Source organism: Atta cephalotes, assembly GCF_000143395.1.
Source record: "Atta cephalotes unplaced genomic scaffold scaffold00022, whole genome shotgun sequence".
Taxonomy (NCBI): Eukaryota; Metazoa; Arthropoda; class Insecta; order Hymenoptera; family Formicidae; genus Atta; species Atta cephalotes.
This window is the reverse complement of record NW_012130086.1, coordinates 1,127,373-1,149,341: the sequence shown is the minus strand read 5'-3', so window position 1 is coordinate 1,149,341 and position 21,969 is coordinate 1,127,373. Positions and strand designations below refer to the sequence as shown.

The window sequence follows — 21,969 nt, the reverse complement described above, 5'->3', positions numbered from 1 at the left end:
CAGTAACAAAAATATTCCATATAAATATTCCATTTTTTCCCCGCTAAAATTATAAATATATATTTTCTAATAGCAACGATAACTTAAAATCTTTATCATCGTATATTTTGCGAAGAAGAACGAAAAACATAGCTTCATTTACAGCAGCAAAAATGTTGGAAAATTCAGAGATCTGTGAAAGTTAATGGAGCGAAGGTAATTTTTAAAAATATTCTTTTTCAATTTTGTATGTCTACGTAAAACAATTTAAACTATTTAAATGGAAACATGATGCTTGCTTATACAAAAAAAAGCTTTTTAAAAATATTTCAATATTTAAAGATTCCTTTACAATATTTCTGCATTATCAAATAAATCGAAAAAATTTTTTAATTGGATTTCTCAGATGTTTCTGCAATTTATGCGCTTCATTTTATATAATATAACTCTTGTGATTATTAAATAAAGAAGGATGAGAGACATTTTTGTCGTTGTAACTGAATTCTAGCAGTTAGTAGAATTATGATTAATTTATACATTTTTTTTTTTAACACCTACAAGTCTTTTCAATGGGCTGGTTTCTCGTTATTGTTTAGGTTAATAACTCGTTGAGTCAAGAGGATGTTTTAAATCACTTGAGTGGCTGTGACTAAAGGACGTAAATTTTACGACATCGTTTTCACCGCCTTTTGTAGTTTCGTGTCTGATTGGTACGTAGGTGTATCTTCTGTTTAGTTGAGCGAAAAGCGCTTTTAACTTGTGACACTAATTTATCAATGAAGATTGACGCAAAGTGCCGGATAGAAACAGCTGTTGAGAGCAGACAATTTGCTGATAATTCGGACAATCCAATAATGACACGAATTGATCTTTATTTATTAATGAGCAATTAATATTTATAATTATCTTCAAGATTAGTAGCAAACAACACGCGAAGACGCGAATAAAAAAGATGTTTCCCGTAGTGACACTGTCCTAAGAAATATCTTCTATTTTTTCGCAATATTCATAAAAACAAGAGATTTACCCATTTTTATTTTATCTCGTATTATTTGTCGTGATAATCGCATTTTCATTTGCGAATTTTCTCGCATTCCGCATCCGAGCGCCAAGGATATTAATTGCGAGCGTTTTATTGTTCGTGCGCTGTTTTTTGAAAATAATTGCACCACCCATCTGCGTGCCGTCGATAGAGCATTTACAGGGGTGGCATCGAGAGCAGAGATAGGATACGGCGAATGAAGGGAAGTGAAATTTGCGTTAAGGGGTTCGGGGCTAACGCGTGACGTGCCGGAAAACAATGGGGTCGACCGAACGGCATTGTGCGTAACGCGCAGTATAATTGCGCGTGCACAAAACAGAGGCGAGGGAGCCCCCTGGCTGCGCTCTAAAAGCTAGTTGCTGAGCTTAAACGGAATAATGCACCAAGTTCGTTCTTCTTGAGTTCACTATAATTAAATAATTAATTGTGTTAGAGCGTAATTAATGTTGTATAGCTATAGTATGAAATAATTAATATTACGAAGTAATTAGAACAACAACACAAAAATTCGAATGAGCCTGTTGAACATAGAAATCTTTCATTTTTGCTATAATTGACAGTTTTCTTGAACATGTAGATAAAAAAATGTATGACATGACACAAACGAATCATTACATTCTGATGTAAAATTACGTATAAGGCGGGAATAGTTTCTGAGTTATGAGCGATTCAACTTCAAGAGGCTCTTTTTTTTAGGATATATATAATCAGAGAAACATTTAAAATACTCGAGTGGAATGTCTTACATAAACGTATCCGACAATTTCATTCCTCCGAATCTCGCCACGCGATTGCTCTGTAGAACCAAGGGTGAATATTTAGATAAACTAGGCCTGTTCAATTTGATCTCCGGAGCCAAAGCCATTGATGCAAAAAAGTTAATTAATATCGTGAACGGCGCCAGCGTCATCGACATACGTCGTCATCAATCCAGTAAACACCAATTAACATAATATCAATGTTATAATTTCACACCTGTATTATATTTCATTTATATTGTTGAGTGGGAAATCATAACATTGATGTTTATATTACTGTTAATTGATATTTACTGGGAAATGCCATTCTTTCGGAAGAAGGATTCGCATGATGAGGTTCTTGCTTGTGGGGAATGAGCTTAAAGTTCCCTTTGTGAACCCCATTCTGGGAGCATCAACAATTGAGAACGTGGATGCAAGAACAACACAAGTGCACTTATCCTTCTTAAGCGTCCGAACACGTCTCATCTAACCCTACCGTATTTAGACCTGACCTACATACGTAGTACAAACGGAAAGCGTATTTGCGTAATAAAAGGGTTGACCGAATCGTCAAATTGCGAAGGTGGAAGGTAGCGAGAGAACAACAGACTATTTATGTAGTTACGTCGAAGTACGCGTCCGAATGTTATCATCTATCACCGACGGATTTATTCGCCCACATCGTCTCTCGTCCAGGGCTTTGATAGGTGGTACAGAAAGATACACGAGACAATAATCTGCGTAACGCGAGAACAGCGAACGTAAACAAGAATATTAATTAAAATCAAAGAGATTCGCTCTTCTTGCTCTCTGTGTAATAACGCGGCTTGACGTATGTAATCAATGCGTCGACTAGTGTGACAATAATATCTATCGGTATCACAGTTGCGTCACGGAAAATCGAAAACTCAATTAACGGAAGAGAAACGACACATTGTGTGTTAATAAAATTGTTCATTTCTCTGTGAAGTTATTTATACATTATAATTAACACTAATTTATATAACCTTTTCAACTCAGATTAAAATCGATTTTTTTGATAAACAGTTAGAGCAATAAAATCAGAAACAAGTTACAACAACAAGTTAGCATATAAAGAGCATTAAATCCTCCGTATATTGAGACCTGATTCATGTTAACATGCTACCTTAATGGACATCAACGTCTATTAAGATGGCATGCCAATATAATGAGCACAATCAGGTCTCAATGAAGGATTTAATGCTCTTTATGTGCTAACTTGTTGCTCTAATCTCGATTTCATTGTTTGAACCGTTTATCAAGAAATCGATTTATTCTATTTTTTCAAAAAGTTAGAATGTCCATTGAAGGAAACTGTTAAAAACACTTTCATTGTAATTTTGTGCTAATTATATGTGCTTTTAGTATACATTAGTTTATATAGCTTTTTTATTTATAGGTAGATTAAAATGATTTTTTAATAAATGGTGAGCAATGAAATCAGGGTTAGAGCAATAAGTTAGCATATAAAACATTGAATTGTCTGTACATTGATCGATTGTTAAGGATAATTATTAGAATTCTTCGGGCGGGGAAAGGGAGAGGGGCTACAAAATGCCGGATTTCTAGAAAAAAATTTTAGAAACATTTTTTTACATTTTTTTATCAAAAATTCATCGAACATTTTCTTGAGAGTTCTGGTAGCTCTCTAAAGAATTTTATCGATTGTTCTATATGGATTAAAAGTGCTAAAATGAAAGATAAAAAAGTTCTAGCCCTTCAATTTCTAGAATCGTGAAGTTGATCCACCCGTTATTTTCAAATGTTGTTTTCACTGCTTTAATGAACGGAACCCTTTCTAAAATCGATTGAGAACTCGAGAACTCTTCTGGGTACAATTAGAACTCTGCTTATTTTTTTTCCAAATTTTGAAAAAGAAGATCCAGCTTTACGCAGATAAATTGTCCATCGGTCGATGGATGAGCGCATGCCACACCGAAGTGACGTCAATTGGATGAAAAAGGACCAGCCGACGAGCATCCATATTTTACTGGCGTTTTATTATCGAAGCTAAAACATACATCCGGCTTTCATGAATATTGGATTATCGAGTGTGTAGTGGATACTAGCGAACAAGAACCGCAAGACGTAAACGTCCTGAAAGTATGGTAATTCCGCATATCGATTTATCCTTTTTATGTTCCAGCCCTTCCCCTTTCTCTTTTTCTCGAGTGCATCATGAAAGTGCCTGTACGCTTTTATGTCACGACTAGAACGATGAGATTCCATTACATCTTCAACCGAAGTTTACTTCGGGTAGGAACGCGTTCAATACACGATGGCCCACCAAAAAGGAACCTTTCGGTAGTAAACAATTTTATCTCCGTATTATATGAATATATATATATATATATATATATTAATTTTTTTAATAAAGTAAAGTGTCATTTCTCCCTAAAGATTTGTTCTTTTCATTTGTATGACCAATGTATCTCTATCTTGTTTTGGAGACAATGCCAAAATATCTGTTTTCGTGGGAGAATAGAAATCGATCGATCGATCGGTTTGAGAAATAAAAATAAACACAATCCTCGATCTCGTAATGCTCGGCCATCTCTGGACTAGAAGCTCGCCGCAAAAACAAGTCGCTTTTCTCGAGTCAATCAGCGAATCCGCTTCGAAAGTTTCACCTGAGAAAGGGTGTTTTTAAACAAAAATCGATAAAGACCAGAAATTTATGATCACTATCATAGATATTTCTTCTTCAATTGTATTATTATCATAATTAAGGAAATTGTTACGCAATATAATATTAACGAATTGCGTTTATCTTAGGCTGTACATGTATTTTTTATTGAAAAATTAACCCCTGAAACGTGAATGTAATTTTCGGAAAATCGTAACTTGAAATAAAAAATGTATTAGATTGAGTTGAATACTAAAATTATATTTCTAAAAACCCTGTATTTAAAAAATATATCTATATACAAATATAAAAAAATATATTTGTATACATATACTGTTTAAAAAGACTATTCATTTCACTAAATTAATTTAGTTACCTTATTTTTTTTCGTTGAAAAATATATATAGTCAAATATTTTATATTTTAACTAAAAAAAATACATTCTTCATCAAAAGAGATGAATTAAATTAATTGTTAATCAAATGATAACATTTTTTTTCTCAGCGTATATAAAAGGATGAAACGGAAGGGGATTTGAACTGACATTTTTCCGTTGAACTATATTCGAAAAGGTCATCATCGTGGCAAGCAGTTCTTACAACGGCAATTATGCGTGTCGGCTAAAACCGCTGCAGCTTCACTCGCGCGTGATAACCGGGGTATTAGCATCCTATCCTATCATCGTCGTCGCTATCGTCGACGGCGCGTACAAAGTTGCGTCACGCCGTTCATCTCGCAGATCAAAGGCTTCCGCCGAAGTAATCGGGACAAAGGGATTACCTTGGGAAATGCGTTTAGGATGCGTTCGTGAACGTAGGCGGACGGCAGGATCGCGGTATAATAATGTTCTTCATGACATTTTCCGGTGGCCGGAAGACAAGTATGTTTCGCGCACGCACCGACTCACTAACGCACTCACGCACTCACGTCATTGCACTTATTCATCCGTGTGACTCACGGACAAAGCGAAAGAGGGTCGTCGAACCCCTCGCACTCCCTCATTCTCTTTCTCACTTTCTTCCTTTCTGCATCTCTTAGTGTGAGCTCGCTCGCAACTGTTGTGGCAACAGGCCGGTTTTCAAACAAATAAAACTGTCCGAGAGAAGAATGCGCGATTTTCTACCGTCCAGTCCAACATTCATGCCGTAATAAAGACGAAGTGTAATCGGCACGAACCGAAACGAGAAACTGCATGCTCATATATATTTATTAAATATTTAAAATCTACACGAGTCAGCGTTACATATTTATAACTAGCTGTTTTTTTTTAACTTCCGGTAGAATACAAAACTATATTGTTTTCTCGTGTGACTTTATACATAAATAGCCGGGAAGAATTACAACATTCATTTGCAATTTTCATTTATTTTATTACTACTTACAATGTTATTATACATGAATCTATCATGAAACACCGATCTCATTGTGTATGTATTCAACACAATAACAATTATACAATGGCGGAGAGGGGGAGATATCTGAGTGGAGGAGGAGAGGTAAATTGTATTGCATAGTCCCCGCAACAAGATGCATTTTGCGCGAAAATCTCTTAATCCGCAACCACGAGACAAATGAGCGCGACGGAAACTGCTGTCCGTTGTCTCAACGAGGCAATTTAGCTAAAAGACGCGGAAAGTCCGCGGGACTTTTTGAGCTCGAGAGGAGAGGATGCTATATCTGTTACACGTTAACAACAATACACTACGTGTACGTCAACAACAATACAGTACGATGAATGCACAACACGCGAATCTCCTTCCTCTTATTTGCGGAGGTAACATTGTTGTGTAAAATACACCTAATTTTCAGCCACGCGTTTTCGCTTTCCCTTGATGATCGCGGTGATGCAGCATTTAATGTCATGCAATACACAGAATATACCACGCGGAATTTCGATATTGAAATTTTGGGCTTCTCGCGACAATATTATGCGGCAGTAATTTGCTGCAATAATTACAGAGAATATTAATGAGGGGAGTTAATATGAAACGTATTCCGAAATGCCCTGGGCTCTTCGTGCGATTCGTCGCGATTCAATAGAATATCGCAGGGTTGTACGGTACATATAATGCATAAGTCAAACATGCATACACAGATTCACCACATGATTAAATAATGAATCGCGAAAATCATTATTAATAATCATCAAGAGTTGGAATATTTTCAAGACAATTATATTAAAAAACCTATATATATATATATATATATATATATATATATATGTTTGTAAATTAATTAATAATAGATTTTCGTCGATTACTACACACACACACACACACACACACATGCGCGCGCGCGCGCACGCACACACACGTTAAAGTTTATTAATATTAGGGGAAGACTACGTAAAAATTTCTAATCTGCTTTCATTTTGTCATAAATAATACAAACGCTACGAATAATCTCCATGATTAACGATGCAGTTTAATAATTAACGCAGAGATAACGCATCTCCACGTGATCAATTAGCGACGCCGCTAATTTCTCGACGGTGACGGCCCTCAACGTCGATTGGAAATTAATAGTTACCCAGCCGTAATTAGTTGCGCGATCGGCAGCAATGTACACAATGCAAGTGTTCACAGTGAATATAATAATTCGTGCATTATCGGGTCCCAGTACGGATATAATTATCGCGATGTTTTGGATACTGCGTTTTGGGCGAGATATACTTTCTGTAACATCGCCGTTAATTCACGCGCGCGCAAACTAACGTCACTTCGGCTCGTTATTTAGCCGGAAGGCGTTAATAGAGACGCAAATTGACCGACCGGCGGAGATGATCAAGCGGCGTCATTCTCCCCACGATAAATCGAATGAAAATACGCGTATGAACGCGACAGGAAACGAATCATTTCTCTCTCTTTTGAGAAGAAACACGAGTACGTCTGTCGACATCGCCATTTGCACGAATCCCTCGATCGTTTGAGTTATTTAATTGCATTGCGCGAATTAAATTTATTATATTTACGAATAAATTGGAAAGCACTCGGTTTTATATGTTATACGTATCTCTATTAAATCATAATACTTTTTGTTGTACAAAACGCGACAATTAAATTATAAATTTTACAGGAGAATCTGTGATAAGAGATTAAATGCGTTTTAATGATTTTTAATTTATTTTATTTATAATTACAATTAAAACTATTATAATTAAACAATTATAAAAAAAACAACTATAATTAAATAATTATAATTAAATCTCATCTCCGACAATGAATTTCGCGATTTGCATAAGCGTATGTCATACACGTAGATCGCAAGGTAACCATATCGTAACTACATCGGGCTTCTAATATCGGGTTATGTAATGATTAGAAAGCGAATCGGCGTTACTCCTTGTCTCGATGTAACATTCATTTGAGTCGTGTTGCAGACCTCGATCCGCATACACCAACGTATGCATACGGTCTTTATTTGCGTTGTTAATTAGTACCTCTCATTATCCCGCGCGATGGATGTCGATGATATACGTGAGGACGTGAGAGAATATCAAGCACGACTTCCGCTGTCCTTCGCTGTGCTTTGAATTCCGTAAGGTTGTAAGGCGATGAATAACTTTCCGACGTTCTGAATATTTTTAACATTATTTTGAACAGTTGCGTATACCATATTGCACAACTGCCGATCACTATTTTACTCAAAATTGAAAATCAGGGTAGGATTCGTGAATAAAAAGTGAGATGTAGCCAGGAATGGGTTTGCGATCAGCGGAATAGCAATAAAAAGAACGCAAATTCCACATGGACGAGTACTTTTAAAAATAGAAATTACGTTTGCATATATATTTCTGAAGGGTAGATATGGTACCGTCGTCGATATCGTCAGTCATGAACTTTACGAGCTATCGCGCGTTGAAACTGAGAGAGACTCAAGAATATACATTGCAAATGCGTGTAAACCATTGTGCACGCTATTAACGCGGCATTTATGCTTTCGCCAAATTATACTGCACGGCGGAGACCATGGCTATGTATGCTCGCTCGCGTATGATAAAAAGTATTATCGTCGAGCGTAATCGGCGTAACGATCGGTATAAAGTCCGCTGGCGCAGTTAGTCGTCAGTAATTGAAAGCTTTTAACGTCGGTTCCGCTACGATCGGCCGCAACTCCGAGTTGCATGTAATACAGTCCCACTGAATATTGTTGCCGCTGGAATCGAGCGTATTTTCTTTCTGCATCTTTTTATTTCAAAATAGACGAGTAACGTTTTATGCGTAGATTGGTCGACGTGGACTGGCAATGTAGCGGTTGCAGTATTTACAATTTGGAGACGGATTTACACGGATTTACACGGATTTTTATAGATTCTCGATGAAAAAAATACAAGATAGTATTTGATCATATTTGAAATTATTTTTTATAAATTGATTTATATTAAATCTGTTGCTAAAAGAATAAAAAAGATATTTAAAACATTTTTTTGCCGACTTTAAAAAATAAACGATGTTAGAGGATATTTATATTTATTTCTTACAGTTTCGAAATTATGTAATTATTAATTATTTATTTGTTGTGCATTAGGATTTTAGAACAAGTTTAAATCTGTTAAAAGAAGTTTAAAATTTTTTTCAATAAGTAAATACCCGATTTCGGCTTAATCGCTTAATTATTGCTATAAAAAAAAAGACTCTGCATTTCTGAGACAACACTTGGGCAGAACAACATTCTTATGCACGTATATGACATGCTCTCGATCGACAGTTCAATTAGCAATTAATTACTTGCTGTACGCCGATGAAAATCGAGCTGTTTATGAGAGAAAAGTACTCGTGTAAAAGCTGATGGCGATATGCCGGAGGGCTCGTACCTGTTAAAGTTCTCATCGAACTTCAGTAAGTAACGGCGGTCCCGGATCGCCGACCTGGCAGAGAGTTAAAATCTGGGAGTTCGTTTTAATAATCTCGGCGTCGCGTCAGCGGTGTAACGCACCGCTCGCGTTACACCGGTGAGATAAGATTACAAAGAGTTGCTTTTCCTTCCTCCCTTCTCCTTGGAGAATTACGGAGGTTGGCGGAGTACCAACGAGAAGTTTAATTCTTAAAATTGTTCTCCGAGTAGCCGCTTGTTAAGCATTCTTTCTCTCCCTCCCTCTCTTTCCCTGTATTTTGCAGATTGTAACTTCGGTGCATTTTTTGTCAAAGTTGCACCAGAGATAATTATTGTGCGGTCTTTCATAGTTTTTGTGCCATTGTGGCTTTCGCGCCTTGTTCTTATTATTTTTATGTAAGATTAATTTAAAAAATATATATAATTCTATATATAATATTCTATATATAATATATTATTAATATTCTATATTATTAGAATATAAAAGATGCGCAGATTATCGTAATAATAAGTGAGATAAATTTTTGTATTTTACGAGTTTTTATTCAGACTAGTCAGCTGCAAAATGAATTATTTACTTATATACATTTTGATTAACTCATTTGTAAATCAATCAATGAATGTTATATCAAAATTTTAAAAAAGAAACAGATACAGTGCAATACTTTTGCGCATCTTTTTGCAATCTTCCTTTGTAGACAGTCAGTAGATACAATTTTATCGATGCGGAATGAAAGTAGCCCAATTGCATCCTATCGTTTTCGCGGACTCTTGCTTTGAGGCTATCTTCGCTTGACATTAACATAAATTCCGAGATGGGACGAGAAAGAGATAAAAAGAAAGAGAAAGAGAGAGAGAGAGGGGAGGAGGGAGAGCTAGAGAGAAAGAGAGAGAGACGGGGGAGAGGGGAAGAGAGGGAGCACAGTCGCTTTGCATTCGGTCTATACCACGAACTATTCCGAATTCCGCGATGTGGTCGTATGTGCACCTTTGTGTTACTGCGCGACCGGTGTGGCCTTTGATGTTCGCGATTCCGGCAGAATGCGCGAACACTACCACCGCCACGTTCCGTTTCAACGCATCCACCGCGCATCCCTTAGAATGCCATTATCTTGTTCCCCGCTGCCTCCCAGAAGACTTCTCAGCCGCGCATCTCCGACGTCAGCGGCCGCTCGTTCGCTCCAAATACCCGAAATTCGTCCTTTGTCTTCCAAAGTTCAGTCGCAGGTCGCAGCTCCTTAATGCGATTCTGTCGGTATAAAATTCTCGATATCAACCACCCGAATCAGATTACAATCGATACGAGATTTTGCTGATTTTAGTTCAATTATGATTTCGCGCAACCGCAGCTAAATTATGACAGATATTTATTATTTCTACCATTTCCTTTAAACATTTAAATATTGAGAATCATGAGCAATTCATTATTATGATATATCAATCATAAAAATATCTCTCTCTTTTTAATCCTTCCCTTGTTTGCGTTATCTTAATTGCGTGCAAATAATGTGGTTATTCTAGCTAAAAGATAAATAAAACACATATTACAATCAAATGTCGCGGAAACATTTATCTTTTCATTAATTAATTTAATTATGAGCGTTTAATTAATTCATCAGACATATATGTGGATTCATAGCTGTTACTAATATCGATATTAATATATTTATGCTCCTTGTTGTTCGTTATGTGCAGCCAAACAATAATTTGATTTGTTTATCGTATTAACTGGAGATTCAGTTTCGCTCAATTAGTTCTAAAGAGCAAAATAGAATTGTTGATAACTATAATGTAATTCAAATATGCCTTGCAGATGATTATAAGTGCGTTTCGTTTTATGTATGATGCGTATGATATATCATTCTCCTTGTTTAACATTCGATGAACACGAATAAAATATACATCATACGCATCATGCGTAATGTAGAACGTATTTCATTTATACACATATATATATATATATATATATATATATATATATATATACATATGTATACAATTGAAAAATTTGTGTTAAATTCAACACATTTCACATATCTAAACGATCTATTTATTTTTGGATTAATTTAACACAAGATTAAAATGTTAGAATGTATTATGTAAAATATTACGTAAAAAATTGATGACATCAAAAAATGTAATACTGACACAGTAATCATATTTCTTCATCAAAATTAATACTATTAAATTAACACGTTTGAATAAATTTAACGTCTATAATATTAACACATTTTATTCATTTATCTTAGAATTTACGCTTCAAATAACATTATTTTTATGTTACTTATTCACTTACTCATTAATTGTATTATTTTAACTCTAAAAAATGTTGAATATTAATTTAATATGAAATATTCAAATACACAATCACATTATGTTAAATTAACATTCAGATATACTAAAAATTCGACAAAAAATTTTAACAAAAACCTGAGTGGATGATTTCTATCACAAAAATGTTTTTTACACTTATATATAAATGTATACATATATACATTTTTATTAATATAAAAAAGATTTACATTCCCTATTGATGATCGCTGTAGCGTCGTACAATTTTTTTATTTTATTCATAAAGAGGATTCCCTGCGGCGTCGTTTGTTGGGTTTAATACAGTCTGCGCCGCGAATAACGAGACGACTTCCGCTTCCGCGGTTGCACACGGCGCAACGACTTGAGAAATATCGGGGAAAGAAGTTATCTCAAAATTCTCCCCTCGAAAGAGAGAGAATTTTGTAAAGGACCGCGGTGCACGCGAAAGTATGTGCCGCGATTCTATTCAAGCATCGGCCGACGGAGGCAAAACTACTTTAACGACGTCTTTCGCACACGCTTGTTGATATAGTTTTCCCGCACGGTGAATCTCCTGTCGCGATTACGTTGCCGTAGACATGAAGTGTACCGTGAGGAAATTATATTTCTCTATCATATCTTAACGCTTCGAAAAATTAATTTACAACGGACGTTATAATATATCTACTATATATAGGAGACATGCCGCCGAGTTAGTGGCAGAAGTTATTTTTCTGAAGAAAAAAAAAGCATGCAGTTTGTCCCGATAGTTCTTAAACAATTAAGATAATTGACCTGTCGATCCATTTGACGAGTTGACAAAATTTTACTCTAACGAAGACATCGACGTATTTCACAAGTTGAAATTTTGTTAGAATTGTCGGATAGGCAAAAAGAAATCATAGGATAGATAAAAAGTCCACGTCCATCGCGTTTAAATCGCCGCGGAATGAGTTGAAACCACTTCACATTGTCACTCTCAACCGCAAAGAGCCCGGAGCGAATCGACGAGTATCGCTTTGATCACGTCATGGAATGACGACGCTCGTCATTCCAAACGAATCCCCGTGGAAACTCTACGTGCACACGTCCTCTACTCGTCCGCCATTACCGGAAGTTCGTACATCCTGGCAGGTAAAGGATGTATCGAATGAGGAGTCGCATCCAGAATCTCTCTCCGCGAATCTCCGTGGCATGGTGGCCGGTTGCACTGGTTAGAAACCGGTTGTACGAGCAACTTTTGTAATGAGATTCCTCAAACGCTGCCGATGGCAATACAGGACGGCAGTGAGGGTCGCGGGTGAAGGGAGGAAGTTGGCAGGGACGGATCTAGGGAATTCTCGGAGAGATTATTCTCCGAGAGCTCAGCGCCTAAAAGTGTATCGCATGATAGAATCATTAGTTTTGGAATACTTTTGGAGAAATAAAATCATTTCGTTATTTCTTTAACTGTGAAATTGAGAAGATATAAGTCTTCGAAAAAGTTATTTTTCTAAGGAAAGATTGGATGAATCGTGAACTCACATTAAAAGAGATCAGGCAAACTAAAGAAACAAGTGATGAATGAATTCATTCAAACGGAATCTTGTACAAATAATAGATATGAATAAGATCGTTCAAAGTTACTTTATAAAAAATAGCATAGATATGGATTCTCGATATTAAGAAATGTGTCTTTATTTTATTACAATGTAATTGCTACATTATACAACGTCACTTTCAAATTACATATAGTTTACATTTTTAGTTCAATCTGCTTCCTATAAATTTTATAAAATTCTGATTGTAAAATAATGTATAAATATTCAGAGACTGGTTTTGAATGTATAAATTTACTTTCTTTTACTCTTTAAAATATGTTGGATTTGCATCGAAATTTATAATATAACGTTATATATCTTAGTAATTATGCGCAAAAAGTGCAAATGTTATTGCGCATAAATTTCTGCCAAGGAATATAATACCACACAAGGACGACAGACTGACGTTTTCGCGAAGAGCAGTATCGGCGTATCATTTCGTGTGATCGGCCACCTCGGGAATCACGCAGGACACGCACGCTCGCGGCCGTTCACACGCACGAGAGTGACGTGTAAAGCAGGAGAGTGCCGGCTTGGAGTCATCATCAGCCGGCAAGGCCAATCATCTGTTCGAGGGCAGCCATGCAGAAAGCGCGGTGAACGGATTCGGCTCGTAAAATATGCCGATCCGTAGCGGGCTTCCTTTTTAGTCGAATACGAGAACGTGGCTGCCCGCGAAGACTCGGACGTTTTTACGTTTATGAAGTGTCCGATAAACTATATCTGTGGATTCGTTAATTCCGATTCGGATGTTTTTCAATGCTTCTTTATTAAATATTTTAATATTGAAATTCAGATTTAAAAAAGTTACAGACGAAATAAATTTTCAGAATTGATCCAATTTTGGCCAAGGGATCCGACTAAAAAAGCCATTCCTTTTCGTATAATTTTTAAACCGTAAATCTCATTTAGAGTCGAAAAATCATAAAATAACATCAAAAAATCATAAAAACAGGTAACTCATATTTTTCAATCTGTTATTCAGGCGGACTATCTCTATTTTTTAAGCGAAATGTGATAAATACATAGCGCGCATATTTCAATAATCTGTCGCTTGCACGGTTTATTTTCATTTCCCGAACAAAATATGAAGAATAAACGAGAGAAATATAATTTGTTTCTCCACGTATTTACTCGAAAACAAATGTCCAAACTAACCATTGAAGCGGTTGTTGTTAATTCAAACAGATTGCAACGGAACTGGACCAGCTGTGCAAGCACGATAAGCGCAATGACTGCATCAGTACGATATCGCGACGATATTATCAATTAGAGATACAAATAGCAATCGAAACGGAAGTATCGATCGATAACTAGCGATTAAAATCGCGAAGAGGAAAGTAAATGCAGAAGGAGTATTCTATTTTTTTTTTCTTTCACAACTCAAAGAGCGAAAAAGGCGGGCGAGTGCGCGGAAAATTGCATTATGAGTTTGTTACGGGATTGCGAACGACGATCTTGGAGGTGCGCTCGTCCGACAAGCCATAAATGCTTCGCGCGGTATTTCATTTTCCGCGCGCCAGCTTTACGAACAGAGCGGCTCGGGTTTCCGCTCGCGCGAGAAAAACCATTCCACCTATCGCGGAGGAAGAACTCTGCAGGATGAAATTATTTGCGCGACGGTCGTTATTATTTTTCAGCGACGCGTAAAAATTTTACGAGTCTGGCGTTGTGCGAAACGCGCGTTTCCCTCAAAGTTTTCCTTCTCTCTCTTTTTCCTTTTTCTTCTAAAATACACACAGTCTCTCTCTCTCTCTCTCTCTCTCTCACATATTTCACATTGTAGATAGAGACGGACTACGAGAAACACTGGTAGTCCCCGGGTTAACTCGTCGCGACTTCTGAACTACAAAACTTAGGGCCCAGACAAATATCTGTAGTTCGCCGAAAGAGTGTCAGGATCGTACTACCAAAGTTGCAACTTTTATTAGCTCAGAGCGAGTCGAGAATCTTGATTAACCGATTTCGCAGATTTTCACGCGTTCGCTCAATATATGGTATATAATTTGCGTAGCTTAATTGTAGCACTTTTCTTGTGAATAAAAATATTGTGTTTTATTTTATTATTATATTATAAAATCTGTATATATGAAAATTTCGATAAATGGATAATTGATTATTGACTCGATTAAAGAATATTATATATATAATAGATAAATTGAACAATGTGCAATTTTTTATTAAAAAAAAGAATAATTAATTATTACTTGCGATTATATTGTACGATAATCAATAAATATGTAACTATTTAATATTGCAATGATTTGAAAACATAAATCTATTATTTAAATTAAGATTTATTTTGAATTTATTGATTTAAATATTAAATTTTTCGTTTAATAGGGTCTCTATTTCTTTTCTATAGACGCTAGCTATTTTTACACACTCCGTTTTTCATTTCCAATTCAATCCATTAAAATATATCAAGTATAAAAATAAATTGCTACGATTGCAATTAATATTAAGTATTTTTTTTATTTTCGTTTGTAAATCGTGAAATGGATCTCAGATGAACGTAGTCTTTCGTGGCACGACCGCTACTTAATTACGCGGAGTGCCTGGCAGGAAGAACTTCCCACATATCACTAGGCCAGTGCTACATTTCGTGAAAACCCCGAACCGAGCCAGCCGCTTGGCTGCAGAAAATCAATAACACCTTTAATCCGTCCCGGTGAAATAAGCTCGCACAGAGTTCATTACCGTGTGGTTATTTCAACCAGTCCAAGAACAGTCTATTTGGTGGGACTCGTATGCATTTTTCATTATTCGGTATCGCAGAGCACAAGCAGTGTTCCATTTATTCGCTGTTAATCGACGTCGGATTTAAACAATTTTATTTATGATTTTGTTAATTTTTCAATTTTATTATGATAATTATTATACTAATTCATGCAAAGTCCATTCTTTGACTGTAGAATTATTGATAGCTCTTCATTAAGTATGATAAGTTGGCTCTATATCGAGGAAGATCTTAAATCTCGCGTCTCGTCAAAAGCGATATAATAAGGTTTACGCAAGTCTCGTCGAGAAATAGAATTTGCTCCGGAAATCCAAGCGACGGGCTCGAGACTATTTTACGGCACGTAAATCAATTCGCAAACGTGGTAATGCGCGTCGCGCGGATCTTCTGTGTTGTAACGCGCGTATGTGAAATAAAATTACGATTTGTGCAAACAGCACGTGGCCGCCGCGCTTGCGATTATTGTTGATCTATCGCGACTGTCCGTTGCGATCGCGTTATCCACCGGCAGGGGTGACAGCCGTTCGATCAAATGAAACCTAAATCAAAAGAGGACGAGCGCAAACGGTATCCCGCAAAAGGAATCTTGAATCTGTTTGACGAGAAATCGACTCATATCACCATCCCCTTTAAGTATAAGGACGTCATGTGCCATCAATATGCATCGATTCACGCATTTTTTCTGCGAAAAAATCATTCGCGTTTTTAAAGACGTCTATAACGAGATTGTAAGGCGTAAAACTTAAGCTTTAAGCCGTGAGAAATTGATCTATCATAGTCGATTCTCCTCCACATTCTACTATGAGTCAATTCTTTACGGTTGGCTCAAAGTTTAGTTTTACGTCTTTAAATCTCATTGTAGATGTTGCTTTATTCGTTGTTCCTCCGATTTTAATCTTTTAAGTAATTTTTGACGTCTCTGTAAGTTTCTTTAATAATGATAAATTATAATAATAATTATAAATAATACAAGCAATTATACGAGTAAATAGGTTTAACTAAAACTAGAAATATATAATATGAAATAGAAATACCATTAATAGTGCTTCACTCGACTTGAAAATGTAAATATACGTTTGTACCACTCAAAAGATTAATAGTTGCAAATGGACAAATCAAGAACAATCCGAATATGTTGAATTGCGTTGTTACGACGCGATAGCAAAAAGTAGATTTCAACTAAAATCGCAATAAATGAAGAAGGAAAAAAAAGAGAATGAAAACCTTTTTTTATGTTTTTTTAAGTTTTCGAATCTCTTTGTTGAACCGAGACAAATTCTCCTTGTACCTTTTGTAATTAATGCACACCGCGCTCGTTGGAACAATATGCAGACCGTAACGTACACGTGCACCGTTACAGAGCGCCGTCGCGGTTCTCGCAATTGGGACACCTCGCGGCGCGCGCGAGCTGCATTGCGGGTCGTCCGCGGCGTTTTCCCTGCAAAAATGCAACATCGCGACCCGCAAATCTCCCTGCCGACAAACAAGTTTATCACCATTGAAAAAAAAAATCGATTCTCTGAAGCATCGTTTCGCTTTTACCCAAAAGCTTCACGGTAAATTCGAACAATGTCCAAAATCCCATATTTACACTTCGTGTTTAACAGTGATTCACTAATTGTGGCATCATTTTACGTTGAGATACAAAGAGTTATGTTTGTATTTCGAATCAAAGATTGAGCAAACAACTATTGAGCGTTTAAAAAAAAAAACGGATTTGTCATGATCAGGATAAATTTGTAAGTACTAATTAGATCTAATAAATCTATATAATATTTTAAATTACAAATTTAATTAAGTCTAATTAGTATTTATTAATTTAACACAAGTTTACTCTGACTAATAAAACAGTTTTGTTGAACACTAAACAGTTGCGTAATTTGTAATTTAAGATATAACTAATTGTAATTTAATTGTAATTTAAGATATAACTAAATTTAATTTAGTTTTGTTACAAAAGGATTTATTTCAATATTGAGTTTCGTTCATTAACAATAAGGACAAACCGTAAATTATCAATCGATTCTAGTAATACTTCAATTTCAGATTTGATCTTTATATCTATATATCGGATATAAAAGTTGACTAATAACTTAACGTGATAAAAATTACGTTTCTTATAGGTATCTGTTGATAATAACAAGAGCTTGTAAGACACAATAATTGATATCTGTTTAACTGTCCAATAGTGTTTTACGTAGAAACTCTTCGACTGACGTGACAGATGTAATCGCATTCTAGTGAGATTCTATTGTGAAAAGGAAAAGATTCTTTACGAAGGGACGGAGGAATGAAACGAGTGCTTCACGCGTCACTGACTTTGCCATTTAACATCATTAAGATAAGAAAGCACAAAAGACGACGACGCATAGTGAGAATCAAGAGACAAGTCAATTTAGTCAAGTATTTTAGTCAAGATTTCGCAAATGTGCTTCCACAGGACAAGTCTATATCTTATCCTTGAATGTGTATATAGTGTGTAGCCATGATCCATAAACATTTTCAAACAATATATGAGCGTCATTTAACAAACAACGCGATACACTTCATTTGGACGTGAAAAAGGGCTCGCATGCAACGCGACAGTAAACTCTCATTGCGATGCAAACAAAAGGGAAACGAGCGGAAAGTAACGCAAATTTTACTCCATCTTGAAAACATATATTGTTCGCTCGTGTTACACTTTTCACACAAGCACACAGAAAATTAACAATGACTTTGTAAAGCGCGAAGCCTGTATAAATTAAAAGGAACTCCATTACAGAAACTACTATGTTTACTGAACTGTTTACAACTATTAAATCGTATTTCTGGCTCTATGCCATTTTCTTAATGAAATTATAATCTTTTTTAAAATTAATGTTTGATAATTTCTAGAAGGTAACGTCCAAAATATCATGAATGATTTCTTTAAGCTAACAAGATTTTATCTCAAAATTGTCTTATCAGATTTCATTGAAGATAATATCGTTTCGTAATATGAAAGACAATATTCTCCAATTTTTTTTCAAAGACGATATTCAAATATATCCCTCGGCAGTAATGTTCGAGATGTGTCCGGATGTAACATCCGGAATCTGCCTGCGGGCAACGGGTTCGTAACATCGAGAAAAGTTCGAAAGATCTGGAAGTAATGACTAGAATTTCTTTAGGGTTAAAACTCAAAGTTTCTTCAGTTTTAAATGGCTGATGAAGCTATGTGCCTTGCGAAGTTCTAACTTGCTATCTGAGAGTTTTCAGTGATGAGACATGCAAATTTTTTTTGTCTCGGGGATGACGGATCATCGTCTCCGGCAAGGTGACATCCGAAATCTCGTAGGTCCCGACTAAAGTGAATGTTGCGACTCTCGCGCGGTACTCACCCAGAACATGACGTTAAATCCAAAGATCACGTACTTGAGGCAGCAGCTCACCTCGCTGGTATCCCTTCGGTACTTCCGCACGGCGGGCATGACTGAGAGACATTTATCTACCGGTCGTGTGAACCCCACGCATACGTGCCACACAGACACAACACACCGAGCGGATGTACACGCGTGCGACGAACGGGGTGGTGGACGGTGGGGGAGGGGGTAGCGGGGAGAGCGCCGGGGCGGTACACTGTATAATTCACATACAACCGGGGGAGAACAGAACACCTTCGAGCCCGATCACGAGAGCGACGACATGACTAAGCGAAGTGGTTTGCGATGGTTTGCGATAAGGCAAACACTCTTTCGGCCTATTTTTCTCCGTCGGAAATCTGCCTCTTTAAGAAGCGCCCACACGCTCTTTCTCTCGCTCTCGATCTCGCGATTTTTTTTCTCTAACTCTTTTCTCTCAGAGACTCTTCGGTTGATCAGCTGATCATAGTATTGCACCGTACCGCAATTACAACTACCGCCATTGTCACGTCACGGCGCGTACTGTTCGCAGCCGGATCAACGAGACTACCAGCAAGTCGTGACCACCGCCTGCCCCCGCACTGCACATTGCGCGCTCCGCCACCCCCATGCGTCATCCCCCTCCCTTTGGACATCTGCTTCTCCTCCGTCGCTTGGACACCTCGCGCTCCCACCTTCGGACGATCTCGTCGGTTCCTCTCTCTCTTTCCTTCTTCCTATCGCGATTCTCCTCCGTGCGATTGACCCCCCACTCGGTTCGCCACCCTTCCCCTACCCAACAGTCGCCCCTCTCTATACATCGCTCCATCTCCCAGGGCCGTCACTAGATGTTTATGGAAAAAGCACGTGTTTGACTTTGTTACAAAGCCTACTTTGGTTTGCAAATATGGTAGGTACATACAAATGATATTAAAAGAAGGTATTTAAAAATTAAATTTATTTCATTTGTATTCATTCGTTATTTTGTCAACGTGAGAAATTAAAAGTAAGTTTATAACTTAGGTAATAAATTTCTAATAAATTTAGAAATTGAAAATACAAAAATATAATAATGATTGTGCAGCAATTTTTTTTTTATTGAAACAACATTCGCAATAATTTATTGGATAGTAAATACGTAATATTTTGTCGATGAAAATTCCTTCACACTCAAATCGTAAATATCGTAATAAAATAAAATATCTGTTTTAAATCCATAAAACAGATTGAAGCATTAAAATATGAAAAAAAAACCTGTTTGATAAAAATATCTGCTTTCAAAAGAAAGAAGAGAGCCGATCCTGTTGTCTCCCTTATATTCCGTCTCATTTCCTCTATTTCTCTTGTCCTTTCCTGTCACTCGATGGCCTTCTGCTCCTTTCTCTCCTTACTTTTCCCTCCCGATTATATCCTTCGTTGTTTTTCCTTTCTCATTCCATCTCTTTACTCTTCTTCTCCCTCACGCATCTCTTCCGCTCTCTTTATCGTTTGATGTTCTTTCTCCCATTTTTAAGGTCTCCATTAATGCCCTTTTGCGCATTTACACGATGCGCTTCTTCGCGATTTTGAACTGTTTTGTTTTTCTTGCGTCATTTTTACAATCTCCGAGTATATAAACACTGAGTTTGCAATCCGATTGAGACCAGATGGCACAAAAATCTTCTTTGTGCTGCTTATAATTGTCCATTTTTTATACATTTTTTATGCATTTCTGTTCTTCATTGATTTATTATGAATTTGTATGTTTTAATAATTATATCTCTTTTTCTACTCTAGTACTTTCTACTTAACTAAGTTCTCGATATTTTATAGTGAAGTAATCTTATATATTATTTACCTTTCTGTGTAAGTAAAAAATTAAAAATTTCTGTTTTATTTACACATAATAATTAAATGTGTCTAACATTAAATATAATATTGAAAGGTTTCGTGATATATTTTTTTATGTCCTCGTACGCAGTAGCGTGACAGCTCGTCTTTAGGACATTACGTGAGCAATTTTATCAGAGTGATCGCCTTGTGTTAATGATGATGAATTAACTTATATCGTTCTATCTTACTTAAGTCAACGCGAAACAACTACAGTTATTAAAGCTAACAATATCTATTTTCAACGTTCAACGATCGCGGTCGTTAAAAATCGTTTCTCTTTTTATTGAAATATGATACATATTTTTCATTTCATTCACAAATCATCGAAGCTATTTTTACGCAGCAGAATCAAATAAAAATAATTTAATTATCAAGAATAGAAAAAAAGAAAAGATGAATTATATATGTCATGTGTACTAGTCGTAATGTATATTAATTAGTAAACTCCATTTCCTTTCTCTTCTTTATTTTAAAGACTTAAGAATTAAATAGTAAAATAGTTGTTTCAAAACTAAAATGTGTTTCACAAAAGTGCTAATAAATTCTACAAAATTCTCACATACTCGCACATATATCATATCTTGGATGAAAAATATCAATAACGAATATCGTTATCTTAGGGTTATCCTAGAATTGTATGTGCATCTTCGGTCCCCATTCTCAGCACAATATTTCATGTTTCCACTCTAGTTTTCTTTCCTCATCGCTCTTCGTATAAGATCACAGTATTCTGTCTTTCTCTCTCTTTCTACCACGCAATGCCGCCCACTTTTCCCTTCAAGCTTCCCTCTCTCTCTCTCTCTCTCTCTCTCTCTCTCTCTCTCTCTCTCTCTCTCTCTCTCGTACGTACGTACGTACGTCGACTCGACGTCGCTCGTCNNC

At 36.3% G+C, this 21,969-nt stretch overlaps 1 protein-coding gene across 3 annotated transcripts in view; it reads right to left on the bottom strand.

The window, feature by feature from the left end:
• The window catches only part of LOC105619507 (tetraspanin-5), a 121,399-nt gene extending 102,094 nt beyond the window's left edge, over nucleotides 1-19,305 (bottom strand). For all 3 annotated transcript variants that reach the window (XM_012201023.1, XM_012201025.1, XM_012201024.1), the window contains exon 1: nucleotides 19,216-19,305. In XM_012201023.1, coding sequence (XP_012056413.1) covers nucleotides 19,216-19,305 — 90 coding nt within the window. The remainder of the gene's footprint in view (nucleotides 1-19,215) is intronic.
• Nucleotides 19,306-21,969: the final 2,664 nt, after the last annotated feature.